At 56.7% G+C, this 26355-nt stretch overlaps 1 protein-coding gene across 4 annotated transcripts in view; it reads left to right on the top strand.

The window, feature by feature from the left end:
* The window catches only part of Jade1 (jade family PHD finger 1), a 48251-nt gene that overhangs the window by 6738 nt on the left and 15158 nt on the right, over positions 1–26355 (top strand). For 3 of the 4 annotated variants that reach the window (XM_042670484.1, XM_042670485.1, XM_042670487.1), the window contains exons 2-8: positions 3521–3597; positions 11182–11267; positions 14180–14337; positions 15271–15458; positions 16915–17126; positions 22525–22692; positions 23489–23605. In XM_042670484.1, the coding sequence (XP_042526418.1) occupies positions 3546–3597; positions 11182–11267; positions 14180–14337; positions 15271–15458; positions 16915–17126; positions 22525–22692; positions 23489–23605 (981 nt within the window). In that variant the 5' untranslated portion in view covers positions 3521–3545. The remainder of the gene's footprint in view (positions 1–3520; positions 3598–11181; positions 11268–14179; positions 14338–15270; positions 15459–16914; positions 17127–22524; positions 22693–23488; positions 23606–26355) is intronic. The other variant, XM_042670486.1, reaches the window with a different exon arrangement.

The raw sequence follows: 26355 nt of genomic DNA, 5'->3' as shown, positions 1-26355 counted from the left end.
TGTGAGGTGAGTGGTTCTCATGTGGCTGTCACACTGCTTGTGAGGTGAGTGTGGTTCTCACGTGGCTGTCACACGGCTTGTGAGGTGAGTGTGGTTCTCATGTGGCTGTCACACTGCTTGTGAGGTGAGTGTGGCTCTCATGGCTGTCACACTACTTGTGAGGTGGTGAGCTTGGCTGGATTTTGCTCTGCTGGGGCATACTTACTTTTGAGGAATTCCTCTCTAGGTAGTATTTTCTGCTTGTTTAGAGCTTTTATACAAGTGGTATTGGGGTGCCAGGCCCTTGTGCACTGTGCGGTATTCCTCTTGGCATCTAGGGAGCTAGGGTGACTTCTCTGAGCTGGAGGAGGCACAGGGGTTGGTGATCCAGGCACACTCAGGACGGGGAAGGCATTTGCTTCAAGTGGGGGGGGGGGGCTTCCAGGTAGGTTTTGCAGGAAGGGTCAGGTGGTTGATGTTGGGGTGGTGGATTGTGGCGTTGCATCCTGCTCATACTCGGGGAGCAGGGGAAGGACCTCTGTGAAGGTTCACTTATCTCTTGGTAAATCCTTCTAAAACCTTACCAACATTTTTATTGTTGAGTTTCTCAAAAGAACATATAAAATGGTGCACATGTGGATCCTTGGCCTAAGTATTTGGGAGGATTAGCATTTAGACGTTGTTTGCTGTGCTTCTGGAAAATTTCCAGAGGCCTTGAAGAAGCAGAGCTTCTTTGGTAGTACTGGTGACAGGTGTGCACAGACACATGAATGAAGTAGAAATCCTGAAAGACTATGGACCGAAGTGGAAATCCTGAAGACTGTGGACTGGAGAAGTGGAAATCCTGAAGACTGTGGACTGAGAAGTAGAAATCCTGAAGACTGTGGACTGAGAGGTGGAAATCCTGAAGACTGTGGACTGAGAAGTGGAAATCCTGAAGACTGTGGACTGAGAAGTGGAAATCCTGAAGACTGTGGACTGAGAAGTGGAAATCCTGAAGACTGTGGACTGAGAAGTGGAAATCCTGAAGGGCTGTGGACTGGGAGAAGTGGAAATCCTGAAAGGCTGTGGACTGGGAGAAGTGGAAATCCTGAAAGGCTGTGGACTGGGAGAAGTGGAAATCCTGAAAGACTGTGGACTGAGAAGTGGAAATCCTGAAAGGCTGTGGACTGGGAGAAGTGGAAATCCTGAAGACTGTGGACTGAGAAGTGGAAATCCTGAAAGGCTGTGGACTGGGAGAAGTGGAAATCCTGAAAGACTGTGGACTGGGAAGTGGAAATCCTGAAAGACTGTGTACTGGGGAAGTGGAAATCCTGAAAGACTGTGGACTGGGAAGTGGAAATTCTGAAAGGCCGTGGGCTGGGAAGCTTGTGTACTATTGTGTACAGAAGGGGGTTTGTTTCTAGAGACTGACTCTGGAAAGGTGACTGGACAGGATACCTGTGGATGAGAGGAAGTTCAGTTACAGATGACATCTTCTTTACAAAGGCAGTTTATGCCTCGTTCAGGTCAGCCTGGGAGGCCTAGAGCTCCTGGGTACTGTGTTTCAGTTCTGTGATCTAACCCAGGGCCACCGGCTTCATGGACACATATCCCCGCCCAACTCTGGGTCTTGTGCTAGCACAGTGGTTCTCCGCTCCTCATCAGAAGCACTTGCACACATGTTCTGACCTCGACCAGAAGCACCGGCACCATGTGTTGTGACCCTTACCAGAAACATCTGCGTCATATGTGTTGTGACCCCCACTGGAGGCCTCTGCGTCACATGGTGTGACCTTCACTGGAAGCATCTACACATGAGCCCCTCACCGGAGGTGCCCACATTACGTGGTGCAATTCCCTGTGAGGACTTTTGGTGGGTGGGTGGGTGAGGGGCTTTGTACCTTTTAGACAGGACAGTACTCCTTCCTTTGGGGTGTATTGATCTGGCATCGAGGTGCAGACCCTGCAGAAAACACCCAGGACCGGTACGACTCACGCCCCTCTAGTCTGCCCACCCCAGCTGCCACTTCCTTTGTGCAGAGGGGTCAAGGCCCAGCTCTTTGTAAGACTGGCTTTCTGTGTGGTCAGTTGTCCCTGTCCTGAGATGAGTGGGGGCATTGGGCATGGAAATAGAACTTCTTAGCACACACTGAGACCTTGGAGAATTGCTGACTAACCGGTTGGCCCTCACTCCTGGAATAAGAGAGGGGTCTGGTTCAGGGTTCCTTCCTGTGCAGACACTGAGGGTCAGCAGATGGGGTCATTTCCATGACCCAACTCCCAGGTGTCAGGCAGTGTCTGGCACAAGCCCTGCCCCTCCCCAGCACACACAGGACATTTGGGACTGGCTGTCAGGGAGTCTGAGGGGACTTGGCTGTGAGAGGATGGTCTGACTGAGAGAATGGTCTGACTGAGAGGGTGGTCTGACTGTAATAGGGTGGTCTGACTGTGACAGGGTGTCTGACTGTGAGAGGATGGTCTGACTGAGAGGATGGTCTGTGAGAGGGTGTCTGACTGTGAGAGGATGTCTGACTGTGAGAGGATGGTCTGACTGTGAGAGGATGGTGTGACTGTGAGAGGGTGTCTGACTGTGAGAGGGTGTCTGACTGTGAGAGGATGGTGTGACTGTGAGAGGATGTCTGACTGTGACAGGGTGTCTGACTGTGAGAGGATGGTCTGACTGAGAGGATGGTCTGTGAGAGGGTGTCTGACTGTGAGAGGATGTCTGACTGTGAGAGGATGGTGTGACTGTGAGAGGATGGTCTGACTGTGAGAGGGTGTCTGACTGTGAGAGGGTGTCTGACTGTGAGAGGGTGTCTGACTTTGAGAGGATTGTCTGACTGTGAGAGGATGTCTGACTGTGAGAGGGTGTCTGACTGAGAGGGTGTCTGACTGAGAGGGTGTCTGACTGTGAGAGGATGGTCTGACTGTGAGAGGATGGTCTGACTGTGAGAGGATGGTCTGACTGTGAGAGGGTGTCTGACTATGAGGATGGTCTGACTGTGAGAGGGTGTCTGACTGTGAGAGGATGGTCTGACTGTGACAGGGTGTCTGACTGTGAGAGGGTGTCTGTGAGAGGGTGTCTGACTGTGAGAGGATGGTCTGACTGTGAGAGGATGGTCTGACTGTGAGAGGGTGTCTGACTGTGAGAGGATGGTCTGACTGTTAGAGGATGGTCTGACTGTGAGAGGATGGTCTGTGAGAGGGTGTCTGAAGGGATCTGACTGGTAGGGGTGGTCTGATGTGAGGGAGCCTGACTGAGAAAGTGGTCTGACTGAAGAAGCTCTCCTAGTGATGGGCCATCTCTGCAGTCCTCCTGGGCTGGTTGTAGCTACAATGTTTTGAGAGGGAGGGAGGGGAGAAACGGGTGCCTTTAGGAGGCCCACTTCCAATACCCTTGTTCCATCTGGTCTGTTAGTGATTGGAACCGGTTACGTGCCTCTTCCATTTTCTGTTGGAGGGCGACCTAAGGCCCTTTGGCTGTTGTCTGCTGTGGATCTGTGCTGGTGGCCGACACACCCCGATGACGCGTGTGTGTTCTTGTCTCCTTGCCTTGCAGGCTGCCTGCTGTGCCCTGGGAGATCATGAAACGAGGCCGCCTTCCCAGCAGCAGTGAGGACTCCGACGACAATGGCAGTGAGTCCTGCTTTGTTGTTCTCAGCCGGCCGGGCTGGGGCCAGCGTAACACTTGACTTCTTCATTCGTACTTTCAGAGGCTGAGGCCCTTTGCGTGTCAGTGTGAGGCTGCAGGTGTGTGTGCAGAGCTCCCTGCCAGGGACTGCAGACAAGTCCCCAGGGTCACCATGGTGTCTGTGTTCCCTGTGCATGGAACTTGTGCTTCACAGGTGCTTCAAGCCAGGTCATGACTGATAGGCTGGGCCTGGTCCACGGGGAGATGGGGGGCTGCTGGTGACTGATAGGCTGGGCCTGGTCCACGGGGGGATGGGGGGGCTGCTGGTGACTGATAGGCTGGGCCTGGTCCACGGGGGGATGGGGGGGCTGCTGGTGACTGATAGGCTGGGCCTGGTCCACGGGGGGATGGGGGGGCTGCTGGTGACTGATAGGCTGGGCCGGGTCTACGGGGAGGTGGGGGGCTGCTGGTGACTGATAGGCTGGGCCAGGTCCATGGGGAGATGGGGGGCTGCTGGTGACTGATAGGCTGGGCCTGGTCCACGGGGAGATGGGGGGCTGCTGGTGACTGATAGGCTGGGCCTGGTCCACGGGGAGATGGGGGGCTGCTGGTGACTGATAGGCTGGGCCGGGTCCACGGGGAGATGGGGGGCTGCTGGTGACTGATAGGCTGGGCTGGGTCTACGGGGAGGTGGGGGGCTGCTGGTGACACCAAGTGTGTGAAGTGGGTGCTGCGTAGTCTCGATACCGGTGTGGTCTGTGTCTCAGCAGTCTGGTCACCTTGTGTCTTCACAGCACAGCTGGAGTGAGCTGGCTTCTGTTGGTGAATGCCATGCCGTGTCGGTGGACGCTACACATTGTAGATGTCACACTGTTGATGAAGGCCCACATGGTTTCAGTGGACGCCATATGATATTGGCAGATGTCATGTGGTATCAGCCGATGCCATGTGGTATTGGTGAATGCCACACGGTAGTGGTAGATGTGACATGGTGTTGGTGGACGTCACAGTGTTGGTGAACACCACATGGTGTTGGTGACCATCATATGGTATTGGTGGGCATCACGTGGGGCCAGTGGACCCACATAGTATTGGTGGACGCCAAGGGGTTGGTGAAGTGACACACTCAGATTACTGAGGGAAGGAAGAGCTCCTCTCGTACAGCGGATGGAGGTTTGTGCCTGGCACAGTGCTGGAGCATGCAGTTGCGCTCTTGTGTGTGGGTAGGGGCCTGGGGAAATACAGCTCGGCCAGGTAGGAGCAGCTGTGATTGAGACCACGAGGACAGTTTCTCAGCTGTCTTTCCATGTGTTAGGTACATATCGACAGACTGAAGAGGAAACTTGACAAAGAGAAGAAGGTTTTTAATTTCAGTTCCTTTAGTCTCTTAAGTTATCGGCAGATTAAACGCTGTAGAGTAGCACGATGTTTGTGGTAAGTGTCTCTCCTGACAGCTGCGGGAACCGTGGAAGGGTCGGGAGGAATTCTGGCTGGCACTTTGGGAAGGTGTTAGAGCAGTGCCAGGTGTGTGCAGGAAGCTGACCAGCCTAGCCCTGAGGAGCACAGGGAGCCTTCACTGTTGTTGGAGTAGAGGGAGGGAGGGAGGCAGGGGAGGGAGCAGGCCCCGAAGGGGTCTGGCCACACCAGTGGGCTGGTCTCAGGGCTTTTCCTCCAGCGTTCACTGTATTGGACGTTGGACGCCACAGGCACAGGCGGGCCGGGGGGTTCTCCACCTCGGATGGCAGTTCCCCGACTCATCAGCAAAGGGCTCAGTAAATGCTTGCTGCTTGTTCAAGTGCACAGTTTAGTCCTCCAGAAATGCTTAGAAAAAGTTGTGCCTTTAGGTTTAGAATTAATCCTGAGATGGCTTTGTGAATGACCACAGCAAGGACTGAGCGTCCTGTGTGCGGACGTGTATATGTGTGTACACGGACACATCCGTTTGTCATCATTGAAGGGAGTGTGCTCACTGTGTTTGCTCTCATTTCCTCCAAGCAAGACTGGAGCTAGAGATTCTTCTGGAATGTTCTCTCAAACATGAGCCTTTCTCTTTCTGGGCAGCATTTATTAGAATAGCGTGTTCTAATCTGGTACAAGTACGAAAATTGAATTTTAAAATTCCACTTAATTTTTAATGAATTTGGACGTGGAAGCCACGTGCAGCAGGTGATGCAGCCCAGCCCCTCCCAGCCTCACCCCAGGGTGGAGCCTGCAGGCCTCAGCCAGGCCAGGGTGCAGCTCCAAGGCCCGAGTGCTGGCCGGCTGGTGTCCCCTCCGCCTGCACCCTCCCCGCAAGCCCCTCCCAGTGGGCTGCCCCCCCCCCCCCCCAGCAGCTGGTTTTGACTAGAACCACCTTTTGAGGTTCCTGCTCCAAGAACAGTCACACACGAGATGCTAGGAGTTGAGGCTTCACACAGCCCTACAAGACCAAGTGCTTCATTTAGAAATGCATTTCTAGTCTGGTGTGGTAGCTCACACCTGTAATACCAGCACTCAGGAGGCTGAGTTTGAGGCCAGCAAAGAGCTTCACACTCAACTTCAGAACAAACCAGTCTCCTCATTTCTGCGCAGAACTTTGGCTGGAAAGGAAGGAGAAAGAGAATGTCTGTGTCACATCTCAAAGGTGTGACTCCTGAAAACAAGTTTTCAGGGCCAGGCCATTTTCTTCCTCATACCTTGTCGCCGGCCTCTCTGAGGACTCTGGGTCCGGGGTTTGTGAACATTTATAGGGTGCCAGGGGTTTGTCCTGGGGGGGTTAAAGCCCAGTTGTGCTCTGGTCCTTTGCTGGTTGTGGAAGTGGGGCACAGGCCTTGTGTGGTGGTCCAGTACAGGCGTAGATGGGCTTTGTGGCTGCTGCATGTCCAGGCTCGGTAGTAACCAAGCGTGCAAAACCAGTAGTTTTTGTGAGGATCTCTAGGAATGCCGGCCTGTGTGTCCACGCTGTGGAATGCCCCTTTCTCCACCTGCTCCTCGCCGGCTGGCTTCTGACGCAGCCTCTCAGGTGCGCTTGTGTGTCCGGGGTCTTGGGGTGCCTTTCCCTTCTACTTGAGGTGGTCACTGTGCCCTGTGTGTTTCAGACTGCTCTGGGCACTGGCTTCTGCCTGCAGTCCTGGCAGAGTTTGAGCAAGGGTTCCCAGCCCCACTCAGAGTAAGTCCAAGTGGGGGACAGGGCGTTGCGGGGTCAGGAGGTCTGGGGCTGGGCTGAACGCCTTCCCAGTTCTGAGCGCTCTGCTTTATCTGCTGGCCTAGTGTGTGTATGCCCGCTGCCACCCTTCTCCCAGGCTTGTATGCCTGGCGCCACCCTTCTCCCAGGCTTGTATGCCTGGCGCCACCCTTCTCCCAGGCTTGTATGCCTGGCGCCACCCTTCTCCCAGGCTTGTATGCCTGGTGCCACCCTTCTCCCAGCATCCCGGAGCCCCTCAGGCGGATGGGCTCTGTGGTTGCTGGCCTCTTGGGACTGGGTGACCCAGCCCCACTCAAGTTACATACCATGCCAGGGGGGACCAGGGGAGCAAGCCTTTAATCCAGCCCAGGCTCCTCTGTCCTTTGGGCCTTGGCAGCTGTGGAATGGATCTGCCAGCTGCCTTCAGTATTTCCCAAACCTAGAGCCATTTTATCTGCAATCCAAATGTGACTTCCTCTTGTTAAGAAAGAAGTATTACTGGTTGTTTGAGGCTAAACAGCTCTGATTTGCCTCTTCTTTCTATAAAAATAAAAACGACATAATGCTTGGCAGTTTCCTGCCTGAATGAGGTTTTGGCTTTGGTTAGCTAGCCAAATGTAATGGCATTTTTGTTGATTGTTTTTTTACTGGGTGCCTTTCAGAGACCCAGAGGAACATGGGTTCTTTGGCTTGTGCAAAGAATGCTCGACCTGCGCAGGTTATCTGCAGCTCCCCTAGAGTCGGGGCAGGCTCCGGTGCCTGGTTTTCAGGTTTGCTGGCCTCTGCGGGGAGAGGGTCTGGGGCCAGGCCTGCCAAGCAGCCTTAGCCCACTACTCATGTCCTCCGCAGGGAACTGAGTGGCTGGCGGGGGTCTTCCATCGCCTGTGGAGTGGAGCGCGGCCTTCTGCGCAGATCTGCTGTCTGCCGGGGCTTGTTACCCCGCTGCGAGTCTGTAGTGGGAAGAGTGGGGTCTGTTCTTGCTGCAGTGCGCTGTAATCTCCTCCCCCTCACCTGCGTGGACACTCAGGGCCCGGCGGGGGCTCACTCCCAGAGCGGGGGGCTGTGGCCCCAGTGCTGCACGGCGCGTACCCATGCTCTGGGGAAGGCTGAGACGGCTGTGGCAGAGTGTGCCGTCTTGGGCTCGCGGAGCATGTCCTCCACAGATTGCTCTTCTGTGGCTCTTGGGACTTGTGATGGAGGGATGATGGTGTGTCCTTGGTGGCAGGCCCCCATTTACTTAATCTGCTGAGCTTCTTGGGCCAGTTCTCTGCACCCAATGGTGAGTTGGACCAGGAGGTCAGGTGGGCTGGAGTGGAGAGCGAGGGCAGGTGTTGGTCGGCCCCTGTTCAGACAGCGGCCAACCCAGGCACCTTGTCTTAATAGCAACAGTGCTTTCTGTGGCTGAGAGCCGACGCGGGCCACTTCCTGGCAGAGCAGCTGGCTGGCAGGCCTGTGTGTCCGCTCTGACATGTACGGCACCCTGCGGCAGGTGGGGTGTGTGGTGGCGTGAGTGTGGGTTCAGTGCCCACTGTTGGGGGGCTTCTTCCACACGGCTGTGAGGTGTGAGGTGTGTGCGTTCTCCTGACCTAGGTCCTAATATCTCCAAGGGGCTGTGGTGATGTCTGAAGGACAGGACGAGAGGGCGGAGCTCGGAGTGTTGGACTTGTGTAACTGCAGTTCCCAAAGGGTCTAGCCCAGTGGAGCTGGGATAGTCAGAACAAGACTAGCAGGTTGTCAGTGTGGGATTGCTCCTGAGCAGTGCACATGCCCCGTGTTGGAAGCCACAGAAGCCTGCCTCTAGATTGGACTTCGGCAGTAATCTTACATCGCGAGTGGCAATAAAATGAGTTAGACATTATTGTCGATGTTTAGGACTGCCAGCATCTCTCCTGAGAGCAAAAGGAAGCAGTTTCACTTGTATATTCTTATCATTGGTACTTAAATATCAGCATCACAGAGACAAGTGCAGTACCAACCAAACCTGACCTTAGCACAGAACTAGATGTAGTCTTAGCACGCAGCTGGGCACAGACCTAGCCTACGTCAAGATGTCATCTTAGCACGCAGCTGGGCACAGACTTAGCCTACGTCAAGATACATCTTTGCACACACTACATACAGTCTTGGCACACAACTGGATATAGTCTTAGCACACAACCAGGTACAATCTTAACACACATTAGATGCCTGATGCTTTACTACGGCATAAATCAGTCTCTCAGACCAGAGTATTTCTAATTAACAATATGAAAATGGTTATTTTTACTGTTACACCCCGACTATGATAAGGACACACCACGTTGGGTGTTTCTTTGAAACAGGGTCTTTATAATAAAGCCCAGGGTGGCCTCCAACTTGGGCTTCTGCTTTTTAGCCTCCGAGGTACTGAGACTACACTGGAACACCAGTGATTTCTGTTTGGGAGTTGAGGGTGACCTGGACAGACGGTGCTGGAGTTGTGAGGACAAACGGCTGTAGTGGCTCTGGGCCTTTCTGTGGTGGGAACGCGTTCCAGGAGGAGGCCTCTGGCCCTCCTTCCCCTCTTGTGCCTGCCATTTTCATCCCTTGGCTCACAGGGATGGATCTCCTAAAAGCAAGACTACCTGACTCTTCCTGATGCCACTGTTAAAATTTTGTCTGCTCTTGAAAAATACATTTATTGGGAATTGTCTGTGGAAGAACAGTTGGCTGCACTCGGTCCTGCATTCTGTGGCTCATGCCAGTCACTCTTACATAGCAGTGTGAGTTGGCAGGAAGACGGCACCCAGCCTGCTGCTGACCCAGGACGCTGGGCAGCTACTCTGAGCCCTGTCTCCTGTCCATTCCTCCCCGGGTTTGCGGCCATGTGTAGATTTTATATAAACCACTGGTGCATTGCGAGACCGAGTTTTCTTTGACTGTATGGTTAGTGCCTGTCTCCGTGGTGGTAGGCTTCTGTAGCTTTATGGAGGGATGGTTGACACACAGCAGCTGTTGGTGTCCAGTGTGGCTGGAGTGAAGGTGTGCGTCCCTTGGTCTGGAGAGTGGGTGTGGCACTGAAGCTGCGTGCACACCCAGTGGGGGCGTGTTACTCGGCTCTTTGGGGACTTAATTCTGGGGCTCTTTGGGGACTTAATTCTGGAAGGCAGCATGGTGGGTTGGGATGGTAGCAGTTAGTGACGGTTGGGAGCTCGGCAGTAGTCTTGCACCCGTGGTTATGTGGCTACTGAGGAGCAGCAAGCCGTGGTGGGTGGAGAGAAGGGAATTGGAAGTTCAGTCGATAGCTGGACCGTCCAGGGGAGAGCTGGGAGCGCTCACAGGTAGGCCTGGTACTCGGTCCAATGTGTGAGAACTGCACAGGTTTTTGTCTAGCTAACGGTTGATGTCTGCTGTGGAGGCCAGCATAGACGGGAGGGGAGGATGGAGGTCTAACAGACTTCCTGGGTGTGCTGGGTACAGACGCCACCGATTACAGGTGCACAGAAGAGAAGGGCCGGAGGGGAACTTTCAGGACAGAGGCCTGCCTCCAAGACCAGCTGGAGTGGCTCTCGGTGCCAGCCTTCCTGGCACTCCAGAGGCCTGGATCCACGGGGAGAGTCTGTGGGAGGCTCAGTGCCAGCCTTCCTGGCACTCCAGAGGCCTGATCCATGGGGAGAGGCTGTGGGAGGCTCAGTGCCAGCCTTCCTGGCACTCCAGAGGCCTGGATTCTCAGGGAGAGTCTGTGGGAGGCTTAGTGCCAGCCTTCCTGGCACTCCAGAGGCCTGGATCCACGGGGAGAGTCTGGGAGGCACGGGGCATCCCGGGGAGGGGAGAACGCACACTCATGAGAAGCTAGAAGGGGCAGTTATTTTTGTTGTTGTTGTTGGTCATGGGGCTTGAACTCTGGGCCTGGGTGCTGTCCCTCCGCTCTTCAGTGCTCTACCACTTGAGCCAAGCACCACTTCCAGTTTTTGAGTGGTTCATTGGAGATAAGAATCCCACAGACTTTCCTGCCCGGGCTGGCTTTGAACTTCGATCTTCAGATCTCAGTCTCCTGAGTAGCTAGGATTACAGCCACCGGTGCCTGGCACAATTGTTTTAAACTCACGTGAAAGGGGTTGCTGAATTGTATGTCTTCTTAAAATTTTTGTTTTTGGTAAGGCCTTTGGGTGATGTTAGCGTTAGAAAGCTTACTGGGACTCGGCAAGACGTGTTCCATCTGTCCATGAGGAGTGTGCCCAGCAGGGCCTGCCGGCAGCAGGGCCTGCGCCGTCTCCCTGCCCGTAGGCAGGAACTTGGGGAGCCTCGGGGTCTGCACAGTGCCACGCGGGCCCGCGGTCGTCACATGGAACTGGGATGCTTGTGCCTCTGCGGAGCCGCGGCTGGAAGAGGAGGGGATGAGCGCTGCGCTCTGGGTGTGGACCCTCCCAGCCTTCCATGGATCCCATTTTGACCTTTGTTTCCATAGGCCTGTCCACTACTTGGTCCCAGAATTCTCGATCCCAGCACAGGAGAAGCTCCTGCTCCAAACACGAGGATCGCAAGCCTTCCGAGGTACCTAGTGGCCCCACGTGTCCCGTGTGTGTGTGTGTCCGTGTGTGTATGTGTGTGTGTGTGTGTGTGTGTGTGTCCGTGTGTGTCACATTGTGTGTGCGTGTTGTACCCGCATGTCGCGTGTGTGTCACGCGCGTGCACATCACGATGCATGTGTGCACACACGTGCCTGCTGCCGGCAAGTGCAGCCTGTGGGTGTCTCTAGGGCGGGGCTCTCGTAGGGGTCAGTGGTGATACTTATGGATCGGGCGTGGTTTCTGTCGGTCACGCAGTGTGCCACAAGTGTCAACTGTTCTTGTTAACTGTTCCCTCTCACCGGCTCCCAGCCCCTCCCCTGGCCAGAAGGTGAGCAGGCCGGCGGCTGGACAGGGGCTGCCAGCCTCAAGTTTCAGCCATGAGTTTGTGGCCTGTTTGGCCACAGACCAGTGCAACCCTGGGAGTTTGTCTTGGGCTCCATGCTTCAGGCTTTCCCTGCTCTTCCCTAGTTTGTTTCTTATCCCCCCCCCCCCCCCCCCCGCCAGCGCGGCCAGCATTTTGTTGTTAATCTTGCTATCCGAGCTTGTTTTCCATTCGCCTCTCACACCTCTCAGCTGGCTGTGGTTGGCTATTCTCTCTGTGCCTTGTTCGGCTCCAAGCACTCACTTCAGAGTGGTTTGCTTGCCACCGTTTCTCAGTGGGCAGCCTGGGAGGGAGCTCACTCCAGGCCGATTCTGGCCTTGTGCTGCTTCTGGTGGAGTGATGCTCTGCCTTACCACAGCACTGCACAGGAGGGCCTTCCCCGGCGCCGGCCAGGCAGGGGTGTGGGGTGAGGGCCTTCCCCGGCGCCGGCCAGGCAGAGGTGTGGGGTGAGGGCCTTCCCCGGTGCCCGCCAGGTAGGGGTGTGGGGTGAGGGCCTTCCTCGGGCACAGGCCAGGGCAGGGGTGTGGGGTGAGGGCCTTCCTCGGGCACAGGCCAGGCAGGGGTGTGGGGTGAGGGCCTGCCAGGGGCGCCAGCCAGGTACGGGTGTGGGGTGAGGGCCTGCCTGGGGCACCGGCCAGGCAGGGGTGTGGGGTGAGGGCCTGCCTGGGGCACAGGCCAGGCAGGGGTGTGGGGTGAGGGCCTGCCTGGGGCACAGGCCAGGCAGGGGTGTGGGGTGAGGGCCTTCCTCGGGCACAGGCCAGGCAGGGGTGTGGGGTGAGGGCCTGCCTGGGGCACAGGCCAGGGCAGGGGTGTGGGGTGAGGGCCTTCCTCGGGCACAGGCCAGGCAGGGGTGTGGGGTGAGGGCCTGCCTGGGGCACAGGCCAGGCAGGAATGTGGGGTGAGGGCCTGCCTGGGGCACAGGCCAGGGCAGGGGTGTCAGCCCAGCAGTGCCTGACCCAGAGCAGTGAGCTGGCTGTGAAGCTAGCCCCTGAGCAGTGTGTGTGTGCTTAGGGCACGGAGGCTGCCCCCAGAGGCCTTCACCTGAGACTGGGGCGGGGGCGGAGGTGTGGGTGACTCAGAGGGCGGTGACCAGGCCTTTTGTGCATTTGACCTGTGGGGCCTGCTCTGCTTCTGAGGATCTGTGCAGCTCCTTTTGTTCCTGTACCCAGGATGCCTTTCTGATCATCATACTTGGTGCCGTTGGCCCAGCACCCACTTGAGAAGTGGGTGCCTTTCTGGAGCTCAGACTATGTCCTGCCGTAGTGCAGTGCTGCTTTGAGCCTAGTGTACCTGAGGCTTCTCTGTTGGAGGAGATCAGAGCCCTGCCCAGTCTGTAGAGATGGTGCCTGTGCTCACATCGCTCATCTTGTCCTCCCAGTTTGGTTTTCTTTCTTCTTTGGAGTCGGTTTGTGTGGACTTTGCTCTGTGTAGGCCTGTGGGGCCACTTGGGGTGAAGGATGCTGGGCTGTGCTGGGTTCAGGGCTCAGTCTCTGGGTGGTTCTGTGGAAGGACTGGGAGTGAGGATGGTTCTGGAAGGACGCTGTTGAAGATGATGGCCAGAGAGGGGAGGGCCGGCCTGTACTCGCACACTGATTGTAGAAGCCACCACCAGTGTGTGAGGCTCTGTCAGCAGCAGGTGTAGATTACGAAACGTGGATGTAGACAGGTGCCAGGTGTGGTCTGCTGAGCAGTGCGAGGGCACGCCCCTGTCCTGTGTACCCAGAGGACTGCCTTCAGACACCAGACACAACTTTGGGGTGGGCTGATACCCCGGTCAGGCTTCCTTAGGTAGCTTAAGACATGAGTGGCTGAGAAGAAGGTGTGGGAGGAAACCAGCAGTTAGTTCTAGCCAGCAGCTCAGGTTGGCTTTGTGACGTGGATGCCGCTAGAGGCCGCCATGGTTCTGGGAGGCGATGAGGAGTTGGAGAGGGGCATTGTGGGGCATCATTGGCCAGGTGGGGATATGTCCCCTCATCCAGCAGCAAGGGACTGTGCAAGAAGAGCTGCAGTGCGTGTATGCACACGTGCTTATGTGCACACACGTGTACGCGCACGCGCGCACACACACACACACACACACACACACACACACACACACACACACACACACACACACACACACACACACACACACACTTGCTTTCCCCAGTCCTTTCTGGGCAGGTATCTCAGAGGCCTAGTGTTGGCCCTACCTCTGCAGCACGGTGAAGCGGGGTTTCCTCTCCCTTGCCCTCAGCCCCACCACCCAAGGCAGCACTCACTGTGAGGACGGCCCTGTAGGCCAGGCTTTGTCTGTGGCCGGTGCGAGTTTGTGTCTGACAGAAGTTAGGCGATTCTCCAAGAGCCTTCCCGGTGTGTAGAGGTTGGGCGTGCGCTGCCTGTGCAGAGGGAGCAGGGCTGGCCCTCTGGCCTTCTGGCTTGGGTGAGGGAACTGCTCCTTCTGTGTGGGCATGTGGCAGCTCCAACTGCTGTGCACAAGATGAAGCGTCGGCGTGCCCCTTTTCCTCCTTCAGGTGTTTAGAACAGACCTGATCACCGCCATGAAGCTGCATGACTCATACCAGCTCAACCCGGATGAGTACTACGTGCTAGCCGACCCATGGAGACAGGAGTGGGAGAAGGGAGTCCAGGTGCCCGTGAGCCCAGGGACCATCCCTCAGCCTGTGGCCAGGTAGCGCCCTCCCTGCCCTGCCGGGGCTCCGTCCTGCACCAGGCACAAGGGAAGCTGGTCAGAGCCCTGCACACGGCAGGATTAGTAGGAGTCGCCGTGGGGAGGGAGGGGGGGCGGGGGGGGCGGGGCCCCAGGACAGCCTGGGGAGAGTACTGGCTGACGCCTGTGGCCGCCTCTTCTCTTGGGTGACTGGAAAGCAGAGCAGTCCGGCCTGGACGCGTTGTAGATGACGCTGCAGGAGCAGACCCGTCTGGCTAGGGCTTCAGAGGAGGAACTTGTGAGATACTGCCCTTTCTAGCTATAGTTGTAGATGATGCTGCAGGAGCAGACCTGTCTAGCTAGGGCTTCAGAAGAGGAACTTGTGAGATACTGCCCTTTCTAGCTGTAGTTGTAGATGATGCTGCAGGAGCAGACCCGTTTGGCTAGGGCTTCAGAGGAGGAACTTGTGAGATACTGCCCTTTCTAGCTGTAGTTGTAGATGATGCTGCAGGAGCAGACCCGTTTGGCTAGGGCTTCAGAGGAGGAACTTGTGAGATACTGCCCTTTCTAGCTGTTAGGCACATTCTCCAGACCCACTGAGAAGTCGCTCCTCTGTGGTGAGCAGGCCCCGGGCTCAGGTGATTCCCTGGGCCGTGCTGTGTGTCCTGGTGTCTCTGCCCCGCCAGGTGGCTGCTCTGCTGCAGGTTGGCCCACAGCGGCATGCAGAAGAGGCCTCGCTCTCTGGCTTCCCAGCTCCATCACTGAGGGGCCGGGCCACTGCCTGGACGTGGGCTCCTATTTCCATTGGAGGCCTTTGTTTTTCATCTAGTTAGGGGTTTCCACTGTCACTGGGGCTGTGTGTGAACCTGGGAGAGGACCTGAGAGAGGAGGAGGAGGAAGCTGCAGCTGGGTTTTCTGATGCACTTGTTGAGTGCCCTGTGTTCTGTTAATCAGGGTCCTGTCTGAAGAGACGCCCCTCATGTTCATTAGGCCGAAGAAGCACATCGTCTCCGCAGGCTCGGAGCCTCCAGCTCTGGGCTATGCTGACATCCGGACGCTGGCCGACAGTGTGTGCCGGTATGATCTCAACGATACCGATGCCGCGTGGCTGGAGCTGACCAATGAGGAGTTCAAGGAGATGGGTAAGGCCCGGCAGGGGCGGCTGTTGGGCATGCACGTGGGCAGGAGCGTATGCCAGCCTCGGAGTGCACTCTGGCGGCTCCTCACACTGTGGTGTGAGGAGGCACTATGGCGTCTTCCCTGGGGTCCCGTGTCAGGCGCGCTCCTTGACCACCTGCTGCGCTGCCAGGCTCCAGCTCCACCTCGCGGTCTCCTGCCACCTGTGTCCATCGCGCTCCTCACTGCGGGCAGTGGCCACAGGAGCCTCCTGTCTGTGGGCCTCTGTGGTGCCGTCTCCACATGCGCCCAGCCTGCTGCTCAGGGCCCCTGAGGGCCGCCACCGTCAGGCAGGGAGGGCACGTCTGACCATGCAAGGTTTGTGCCGTGGTCTGGAGTAGGTAGCCACAGGGCTTTGGGGGCCGAGGCACTCTTGTCTGGCTGTGTGGAAGCTTACCTGCCACTGGCCCGGCCGTTGACCACTGCCCCTTCTGGCTGTCCTCACCAAGGAGATTGCTTCCCTCAGCCTTTGCTTTCGGTGTTTGCAGCCAGACCTTGCCTTGCGAGTGGCCTCTCCCTGTCTCACCAGAGGATGGGCACTGCCAGCCGGCTGGTGGCTCCGGGGCCCAGCCGCGCCCTTGCCAGCTGCCTAGCTCCCTTGGTGCTAAGGCCTGTGCTGCCTGGGGATTCGGGGGCTCCGCAGGCCTGGAAGCAGGGCGGCAGTCCTGTGTGCTGAACGTTCATTACAGGGCGGACTGGGGGCCAGCGCCTCCAGCCAGAGGAGGGGACTGCGAGGAAATGTGGGGCTCATCTCACCTGTGTTCTCTACGTTGTTGAAAGTGTGAGAAGTTAATTTGATAGTTTTAGAGTTTATGGTAAGTGCAGCCTGCAGTCATTTCCTTTGCCGTTTCTGCAGCATTTGTATCCTTGAGTGGTTTTTTAACCAGCTTTTTAACTGCACAAATATTTTCATTGTAAGGAGTTTAGAGAATGTGCAAATAGAAGACGGGCCTGCCCCCTGCCCTAGCCAAGACCATGGCTCTTGCCAGAAGTGTGGTTTACAACTGCACGGTCTGCCACTCTGCACTCTCCCGTGTTTGTCTTCCACGTATCCGAATAACTATGCATTCTTGTGGGTGGAACTCAGAGGAGAGGCTGGCCAGGAAGTCTGCTTTCAGGGCACAGTGGTAAAGGAGAATTCCAAAACAAATAGTCAAACCCTATAATACGTTGTGGTCACAGTTTTGAAACTTAACATGTTAGCTGTTAGGTGCAATAAGTATAATGAAGCGGCTTATTTCACAGTCTGGGTATTTGATATTCTTGTTGCTTCTGAGGTTTGTGTGTGCAGCCAGAATGGGGATGGTTTCGTGAGAGGCTTCCCCGTGGAAGGCGTTCACAGAAGGCGGTGTGCTCTCCTTATCGGTTCTGAATTGTTGAGGTGCACCGATAGGGCTTACTGGCATGGATCTTGCCTTTCAGGAATGCCTGAGCTAGATGAGTTCACCATGGAGCGGGTCCTGGAAGAGTTTGAGCAGCGATGCTACGACAATATGAACCATGCCATCGAGACGGAGGAAGGGCTGGGGATCGAGTACGACGAGGACGTGGTGTGTGATGTCTGCCAGTCCCCCGACGGCGAGGACGGCAACGAGATGGTGTTCTGTGACAAGTGCAACATCTGTGTGCACCAGGTGGGGCGGCCGGGCGCGCGGGGCCCAGGTGGGCTGGGGGTGCGCGGGGAGCAGGGCTCCACCTCCTGGGACGGGCACACCCTTCCGCCCAAGGCTGGTCTAGTTAGGACCGCCAAAGAGGGCTAGCTGCTTCCTTAGTGTCCACATTCAACAGACTGTGTGGCTTTCGTTAAGCAACTGGAGTTGGCTTTTTGTCGAAGAGGGAGTTTTGAGAATGGGGCTGTAGGGCAGACCCTCTCATTGGCCAGAAAACCTCGGCCCAGCACCACTTCCTTTGCTTTTCCGCTCCAGTGTCCCAGGTGGCTTCTTGTCCTTGGAGCCCACCTTCTCCTGTCAGTCCCATGGACCTATCGTCCATCCTGTCAGTCCTCAGAGCCCATGGTCCATCCTGTCAGTCCTCAGAGCCCATGGTCCATCCTGTCCTCGGAGCCCATGGTCCATCCTGTCAGTCCTCAGAGCCCATCGTCCATCCCCTCAGTCCTCAGAGTCCATCGTCCATCCCCTCAGTCCTCAGAGCCCATCGTCCATCCTCTCAGTCCTCAGAGCCCATGGTCCATCCCCTCAGTCCTCAGAGCCCATGGTCCATCCCCTCAGTCCTCAGAGTCCATGGTCCATCCCCTCAGTCCTCAGAGTCCATGGTCCATCCCCTCAGTCCTCAGAGCCCATGGTCCATACCCTCAGTCCTCAGAGCCCATCGTCCATCCCCTCAGTCCTCAGAGCCCATCGTCCATCCCCTCAGTCCTCAGAGCCCATGGTCCATCCTGTCAGTCCTCAGAGCCCATGGTCCATCCTGTCAGTCCTCAGAGCCCATGGTCCATCCCCTCAGTCCTCAGAGCCCATGGTCCATCCCCTCAGTCCTCAGAGTCCATCGTCCATCCCCTCAGTCCTCAGAGCCCATCGTCCATCCCCTCAGTCCTCAGAGCCCATGGTCCATCCCCTCAGTCCTCAGAGCCCATGGTCCATCCCCTCAGTCCTCAGAGTCCATGGTCCATCCCCTCAGTCCTCAGAGCCCATGGTCCATCCCCTCAGTCCTCAGAGCCCATCGTCCATCCCCTCAGTCCTCAGAGTCCATGGTCCATCCTGTCAGTCCTCAGAGCCCATGGTCCATCCTGTCAGTCCTCAGAGCCCATGGTCCATCCCCTCAGTCCTCAGAGCCCATGGTCCATCCCCTCAGTCCTCAGAGCCCATGGTCCATCCCCTCAGTCCTCAGAGTCCATGGTCCATCCTGTCAGTCCTCAGAGCCCATGGTCCATCCTGTCAGTCCTCAGAGTCCATGGTCCATCCTGTCAGTCCTCAGAGCCCATCGTCCATCCCCTCAGTCCTCAGAGCCCATGGTCCATCCTGTCAGTCCTCAGAGTCCATGGTCCATCCTGTCAGTCCTCAGAGCCCATCGTCCATCCCCTCAGTCCTCAGAGCCCATGGTCCATCCTGTCAGTCCTCAGAGGCCATCGTCGATCCCCTCAGTCCTCAGAGCCCATGGTCCATCCCCTCAGTCCTCAGAGCCCATGGTCCATCCTGTCAGTCCTCAGAGGCCATCGTCCATCCCCTCAGTCCTCAGAGGCCATCGTCCATCCCCTCAGTCCTCAGAGCCCATGGTCCATCCCCTCAGTCCTCAGAGCCCATGGTCCATCCCCTCAGTCCTCAGAGGCCATCGTCCATCCCCTCAGTCCTCAGAGTCCATGGTCCATCCTGTCAGTCCTCAGAGGCCATCGTCCATCCCCTCAGTCCTCAGAGCCCATGGTCCATCCCCTCAGTCCTCAGAGGCCATCGTCCATCCCCTCAGTCCTCAGAGCCCATGGTCCATCCCCTCAGTCCTCAGAGTCCATGGTCCATCCCCTCAGTCCTCAGAGCCCATGGTCCATCCCCTCAGTCCTCAGAGTCCATGGTCCATCCTGTCAGTCCTCAGAGTCCATGGTCCATCCTGTCAGTCCTCAGAGTCCATGGTCCATCCCCTCAGTCCTCAGAGCCCATGGTCCATCCTGTCAGTCCTCAGAGTCCATCGTCCATCCCCTCAGTCCTCAGAGTCCATGGTCCATCCCCTCAGTCCTCAGAGCCCATGGTCCATCCTGTCAGTCCTCAGAGTCCATCGTCCATCCCCTCAGTCCTCAGAGTCCATGGTCCATCCCCTCAGTCCTCAGAGCCCATGGTCCATCCCCTCAGTCCTCAGAGTCCATGGTCCATCCCCTCAGTCCTCAGAGCCCATGGTCCATCCTGTCAGTCCTCAGAGTCCATCGTCCATCCCCTCAGTCCTCAGAGCCCATGGTCCATCCCCTCAGTCCTCAGAGTCCATCGTCCATCCCCTCAGTCCTCAGAGTCCATGGTCCATCCCCTCAGTCCTCAGAGCCCATGGTCCATCCCCTCAGTCCTCAGAGTCCATCGTCCATCCCCTCAGTCCTCAGAGCCCATGGTCCATCCTGTCAGTCCTCAGAGTCCATCGTCCATCCCCTCAGTCCTCAGAGTCCATGGTCCATCCCCTCAGTCCTCAGAGCCCATGGTCCATCCCCTCAGTCCTCAGAGCCCATGGTCCATCCCCTCAGTCCTCAGAGCCCATGGTCCATCCCCTCAGTTCTCAGAGCCCATGGTCCATCCCCTCAGTCCTCAGAGCCCATGGTCCATCCCCTCAGTCCTCAGTCCATCGTCCATCCCCTCAGTCCTCAGAGCCCATGGTCCATCCCCTCAGTCCTCAGAGTCCATCGTCCATCCCCTCAGTCCTCAGAGTCCATGGTCCATCCCCTCAGTCCTCAGAGCCCATGGTCCATCCTGTCAGTCCTCAGAGCCCATGGTCCATCCTGTCAGTCCTCAGAGTCCATCGTCCATCCCCTCAGTCCTCAGAGCCCATGGTCCATCCCCTCAGTCCTCAGAGCCCATGGTCCATCCCCTCAGTCCTCAGAGCCCATGGTCCATCCTGTCAGTCCTCAGAGCCCATGGTCCATCCTGTCAGTCCTCAGAGCCCATGGTCCATCCTGTCAGTCCTCAGAGCCCATGGTCCATCCCCTCAGTCCTCAGAGCCCATCGTCCATCCCCTCAGTCCTCAGAGCCCATGGTCCATCCTGTCAGTCCTCAGAGCCCATGGTCCATCCTGTCAGTCCTCAGAGCCCATGGTCCATCCCCTCAGTCCTCAGAGCCCATGGTCCATCCCCTCAGTCCTCAGAGCCCATCGTCCATCCCCTCAGTCCTCAGAGCCCATGGTCCATCTTGTCAGTCCTCAGAGCCCATGGTCCATCCTGTCAGTCCTCAGAGCCCATGGTCCATCCTGTCAGTCCTCAGAGCCCATCGTCCATCCCCTCAGTCCTCAGAGCCCATGGTCCATCCCCTCAGTCCTCAGAGCCCATGGTCCATCCCCTCAGTCCTCAGAGCCCATGGTCCATCCCCTCAGTCCTCAGAGCCCATGGTCCATCCCCTCAGTCCTCAGAGCCCATGGTCCATCCTGTCAGTCCTCAGAGCCCATGGTCCATCCCCTCAGTCCTCAGAGTCCATGGTCCATCCTGTCAGTCCTCAGAGTCCATGGCCCATCCCCTCAGTCCTCAGAGTCCATGGTCCATCCTGTCAGTCCTCAGAGCCCATCGTCCATCCCCTCAGTCCTCAGAGCCCATGGTCCATCCCCTCAGTCCTCAGAGTCCATGGTCCATCCTGTCAGTCCTCAGAGCCCATGGTCCGTCCCCTCAGTCCTCAGTGCACCGGGCTGGCTGCTGTCTTCATTGTGTGTGGTGGCTGCCGGGGCCTGTGGTTCGCCTACTCCAGTGTTCCTGTAGTAGCATCAGCTGGATTTCAGGGCTTTGCTAGGGTACATCCCCATCTCAGGTCAGTTTCTTCCATTTTCAGGGACTGTAGATGAGGTTGTATAGGCTTCTGCTTAGCTTTGGGGGTCAGAACGTATGAATAGATAAAGCAGACTTCCTGCCGTCTCCCACAGCACTGAGGCTTGAATTCAGGACTTGGTCTATACTGCGTCATGTAGACCCCAGCCCCCTTGCTTGCTTTGGGTATTTTTGGAGAGGGCCTCGTGCCTTTTCTCCGGGGCTGCCTTGGACCGTGGTCACTACCTGTGTCTCCCTCAGAACCGAGATCATCGCCAGGAGCCCAGGTGCTTTGGCTTGCTTGTTCAGATAGGCCCTCACACACCTTAGTCTAGGCTGGCCTGGAATGTTGACGCAGATGGGTGGGATGTAGGGGTTCAGAGGCAGTCTGGAAGCGCTTCCCGTGGATCTGTCGGGTCTGAGGTTCAGACAGATTGGGTGACGTCACGGAGGAGGCTCAAGCCTCTCCTTTGAGATCCACCTGCCCTCCTCCATTTGCCGCCACGGCTCAGCAGAGTCTGTGGTCTTGTTCTGCATGTCTTGGGAAGCTCATCCATTTGTCTGCGTTTCCTTGGGCAGTGAATTCCTCGGGTGTCAGCCGTGATCATGGGCCTGGTGGCCACCATTGCTGCTTTTGGCTGCTGGTACTTGTAACCTGTGGAGGACTTTCCTCACTTCCTTTACTTGTCTGCTTGGAAACTTAAGAACTCTGTTCTAGAAACTTGTCACGGACATCAAGGCTAGTGGGCTCAGTTTCAGATGCTCTTTTTCTGATCTCTGTGTTTAGTATATTTTTCGCTTGTGACCTCTTCTTGGTTTGTCTTTAAGCCATACTTACTAGCTTAGACCTGCTTCTCGTTTTGTTTTTACCCAGTCGGAACCGGCAGTGTTAGCCCAGGTCTGTCTGTGGCACCTGTCTGGGCCCTAGCGTCGCGAGGTGTGGTTGAGCAGCCTTTGCGTGCGGGTCCCGTGGAGTCTGTGGGGTCGGTGTTCTTAAGACGCTGTCTGAGGAGGGAGCGTTGTGTTGCCACGACTCCCGACTCCCTGAAGTTCTGTGCACTTCATTTTTATCAGTTTGGCTTTTAAAGCTCTCTGGGCCTCTGGTACCGTTGGGGTAACTTACTCAAATTTGCCTTTTTACTCCTTGAGCCGTCATGATTACATTAGCCGTGAAACCTTGATTTCTGCAGTGTGCTATCTCGGGTGGTTTTGCCATCTTGTGCAAGGCTTTGTTTTAAATATTCTCCTTGGGTCTTGTTCTTCCGTGTCTGTTTGCTCCTCACGTGGCTTCTGTGTCGGCCACTCTCGCTGTCCTGTGTGTGGCCGTGCATTGCTGCCCTGTGCTCCCGCTTTCTGTGAGGCGAGGGTAGGGGTCCCCCGCGGCCCTGCCACGTTGGAGAGCCTGGCGTAGGTACAGGGCTAAGCGGCTGTCCCGCAGGGGTCTGCACGGCGCCTCATGTCTCAGCCCAGAAGCCTTTCGCCTTTGCTGGGGTCGCAGCCCAGGGTTGGGATCTCAGCGTTGGTGGGACCTCTGTGTGTGCATTCGGAGAGGAACCGTGTTTCTCTTTGTCTCCTTTGCCTTGTGCTGTGGCTTTGTCCAGGCCTGTTATGGAATCCTCAAGGTGCCAGAGGGCAGTTGGCTGTGCCGGACCTGCGCCCTGGGTGTGGAGCCGAAATGTCTGCTGTGTCCCAAGAAGGGGGGTGCCATGAAGCCCACCCGCAGCGGAACCAAGTGGGTCCATGTCAGCTGCGCCCTGTGGATCCCAGAGGTATGTGACTCCCGCACACCCTCCCGGACGGCTTGGGATCCTTCCCAGTCGCTGCCGGCTTGGCCTCCGCCATGTTGTCCTGGGGTGGGGACGTGGGAACTGTGTTAGGGTCAGGTTGCTCCCTCTGCGCAGGGCCAGCCTGGCCTGGGGTCCTTCCTCGACGGTGCCACACACCAGGCCACACTTCTGCAGGTTGTAGTTGTTGAAAACTCTTACTCAGCTGCAACCTTTTTAACTGCAGGGTTTGTTTTGTCTATTTCCTGTCCCACACCTTGACTAATTTAATTGGCCGTGCCACTCTGAGAAGATCGTGTGTGGCTCAGACTGCTTGGCGTTGCAGGGGGCAGGCGGTGCGGGATCCTGTGTTTGTGGTCAGCCCGTCTGCTGGCTTTGGGGGATGGAAGGCAGAGATGATGTTTTATCTGGCCTGTGGGATTTCTTCTTTGCATCATTCTTCTTTTCATTCTGGTGGAATGAGCTAGTATGTTTACTGGGAAATGGATAAAATGGCTTTTGTATTTGCTCACTCCAAACTGAAAGTCTATGTAGGCATTTTAAGGTGATTTTTCGTCCTGACCAAACTGTTACTGGTTCAGAGGAAGACTGCGCTATCCACATGCCAGGGTCTTTGCCGTCACATTCTTCAGTGGGAAGGGAAGAGGTAGCCGTCTGCAGGAGTCAGCCAGGCAAGGGTGTGTGTGGGTCAGGGCTGCCCTCAGAGTGGCAGGTCTTGAACTCTAGGACGTCGCGTTCTGCTTCTGATGGCTGGGTGTTCGCCCTTGCTGTTGGCCTGCAGGTGAGCATTGGCAGCCCGGAGAAGATGGAGCCCATCACCAAGGTGTCTCACATCCCCAGCAGCCGCTGGGCACTGGTGTGCAGCCTCTGCAACGAGAAGTTTGGGGCCTCCATTCAGGTGAGCTGCTCAGCAGGTTTGGCCGCCGGGCCTTTGCTGTTCCAGGACGGGAGGGAGCATGGGACCGGCCCAGGTGCCTGGGGTTAGCTGATGGTCCAATGTCCCTGGACCCAGAGCTGTTACCTGGAAGTTCCTTGCTTTCTGTTCTGTCCCAGGCCTCCTGCTAGGCCCGGGCCACAGCTGCTGTCCCCAGGCAGACATGAAGACCTGGGTGTGCAGGTTGCTCTAGGAAGAGGTGGCCTGCTCTGAACACAGCCTAGACATTGGATTTTTTTTTCCTGGTCCTGGAGTCTGAATTCAGGGCCTGGGCGCTGTCCCTGAACTTCTTTGTGCTAAAGGCTGGCACTCTACCACTTAGCCACAGAACTACTTCTGGCTTTTTCTGAGTAGTTTTTTGTTTTTTTAGGGGTCCGGTCGTGGGCCTGAACTCTGGGCCTGAACGCTGTCCCTCAGCTCTTCAGCTTAAGGCTAGTGCTCTACCACTTGAGACACAGCGCCACTTCCGGCTTTTTTCCTTTTTGCTTATGTGGTGCTGGGGAATCGAACCCAGGGCCTCATGCATGCAAGACAAGCGCTCTACCACTGAGCCACCTTCCCAGCCCTGAGTAGTTTTTTGATATAAGAGTTCTCTTGGACTTTCCTGCCCAGGCTGGCTTTGAACTGCAATCCTCAGATTCAGCCTCCTGAGTAGTGAGGATTACAGGCATGAGCACCAGCACCTGTGCATTTGATTTATGGCACTTACTTACCTGCAAGTAAATGCGTCAGATGCGCAGATACAGGCAGGCATGACAGTCCTGAGGTCCAGTGAAAGGGAGAAAGCACAGCATGCTGTTTCCTCTTGTCATCTGATGGCATCAGTGCGTCGCTTTCTGGGCCTTGCGTCCTAAGGTCTGGATGGCCGTGGTCTGAGAGGCTTCTCTGGCTGGCACGGGGCCTACGGCGGCGGCGGCTCTGGAGCAGAGGTGCTCTCTGGGCTGTGTCTCCCCAGACGACACGGTGCTCAGCACAGACAGCGCCTGCATGTGGTCCTGATTCCCCAAGGTGCCAAGCCACGTGTGTTACCTGCGCCTCCTCCCCTGCTTGCCGTCAGGCGCGCCACCCCTCGAGCCAGGCCCCTTGTTCCCCTTCACGACTTTGTGGTCAGGGTCCCAGCTTGCGCCTGTGCTGGCCTCCATGGGTCCTGCTCGGCTTTCTGCAGTTAGGGTCACAGGGGCGCCGCCACACCAGCTTCTTTCAATGGTTGAGCTGTGGGGCCAGCCCCAGACCACGATCCTCCTGACCTCAGCCTCCCAGGTAGCAAGGGTTAGAGGCGTGAGCCACTGTGTCCAGTTTTCTCTCTCTACCTCCCTCCTCCCTCTCCTTTTTCCTCCTTCCTCCTTCCTCCTTCCTAACAACCCCAGAGATTCCACTTATTGTAACTGCCATCTCCTGGTGTTTGAGGGTCTGAAACCTTCGCAGAAATATCCAGAGGCTTGGGGACTTGGGTGTCAGGAGAATCTGTTATGAACTAAGATTACCAGTACCTCTGCCTGAGAGTGGGTTGGGCAACGGAGAATGGAAGAGAGAGTTTAGACACTGTGTTACTTGGGGACAAGCACCGCGGACTAAGGACAAGCCACCACCCTCTGGTGAGCTGGCGGCAGGCGGAGCCGCTTGCTTCTCCTCTGAGGGCTCTGGCCAGTCCACCTTCTTCTTGCCATCGATTGCCTTATGTTCCTGATTGACTCACTTTCCCAGAACATGTGTTTGAAGGAAAAGCGATGTGTCTTCCTAGAGTCGTTTTGTCAGTTCCTGTCTGCATGTCTGCGGCTATGCTTCCATCTGTCTGTCTGTCTGCAGCTGGAGGGCTGTGCTTCCATCTGTCTGTCTGCAGCTGGAGGGCTGGGCTTCCATCTGTCTGTCTGCAGCTGGAGGGCTGGGCTTCCATCTGTCTGTCTGCAGCTGGAGGGCTGTGCTTCCATCTGTCTGTCTGTCTGTCTGTCTGTCTGTCTGCAGCTGGAGGGCTGGGCTTCCATCTGTCTGTCTGTCTGTCTGTCTGCAGCTGGAGGGCTGGGCTTCCATCTGTCTGTCTGTCTGTCTGCGGCTGGGTGGCTGTGCTTCCATCTGTCTGTCTGTCTGTGGCTGGGGGCTGTGCTTCCATCTGTCTGTCTGTCTGCAGCTGGAGGGCTGTGCTTCCATCTGTCTGTCTGTCTGTCTGTCTGCGGCTGGGTGGCTGTGCTTCCGTCCGTCTGTCTGTCTGTCTGTCTGTCTGCGGCTGGGTGGCTGTGCTTCCATCTGTCTGTCTGCAGCTGGAGGGCTGTGCTTCCATCTGTCTGTCTGTCTGCAGCTGGGTGGCTGTGCTTCCATCTGTCTGTCTGTCTGCGGCTGGGGGGCTGTGCTTCCATCTGTCTGTTGTCTGTCTGTCTGTCTGTCTGCAGCTGGGGGGCTGTGCTTCCATCTGTCTGTCTGTCTGTCTGTGGCTGGGTGGCTGTGCTTCCGTCCGTCTGTCTGCAGCTGGAGGGCTGTGCTTCCATTTGTCTGTCTGTCTGTCTGTGGCTGGGGGCTGTGCTTCCATCTGTCTGTCTGTCTTTCTGCAGCTGGGGGGCTGTGCTTCCATCTGTCTGTCTGTCTTTCTGCAGCTGGGGGGCTGTGCTTCCATCTGTCTGTCTTTCTGCAGCTGGGGGGCTGTGCTTCCATCTGTCTGTCTGTCTGCAGCTGGGGGGCTGTGCTTCCATCTGTCTGTTGTCTGTCTGTCTGCAGCTGGGTGG

This window comes from Dipodomys spectabilis, unplaced genomic scaffold, assembly GCF_019054845.1.
Source record: "Dipodomys spectabilis isolate Male_0828 unplaced genomic scaffold, ASM1905484v1 ptg000559l, whole genome shotgun sequence".
In the NCBI taxonomy this organism is placed as follows: Eukaryota; Metazoa; Chordata; class Mammalia; order Rodentia; family Heteromyidae; genus Dipodomys; species Dipodomys spectabilis.
This window is presented reverse-complemented; position numbering and strand designations above follow the sequence as displayed.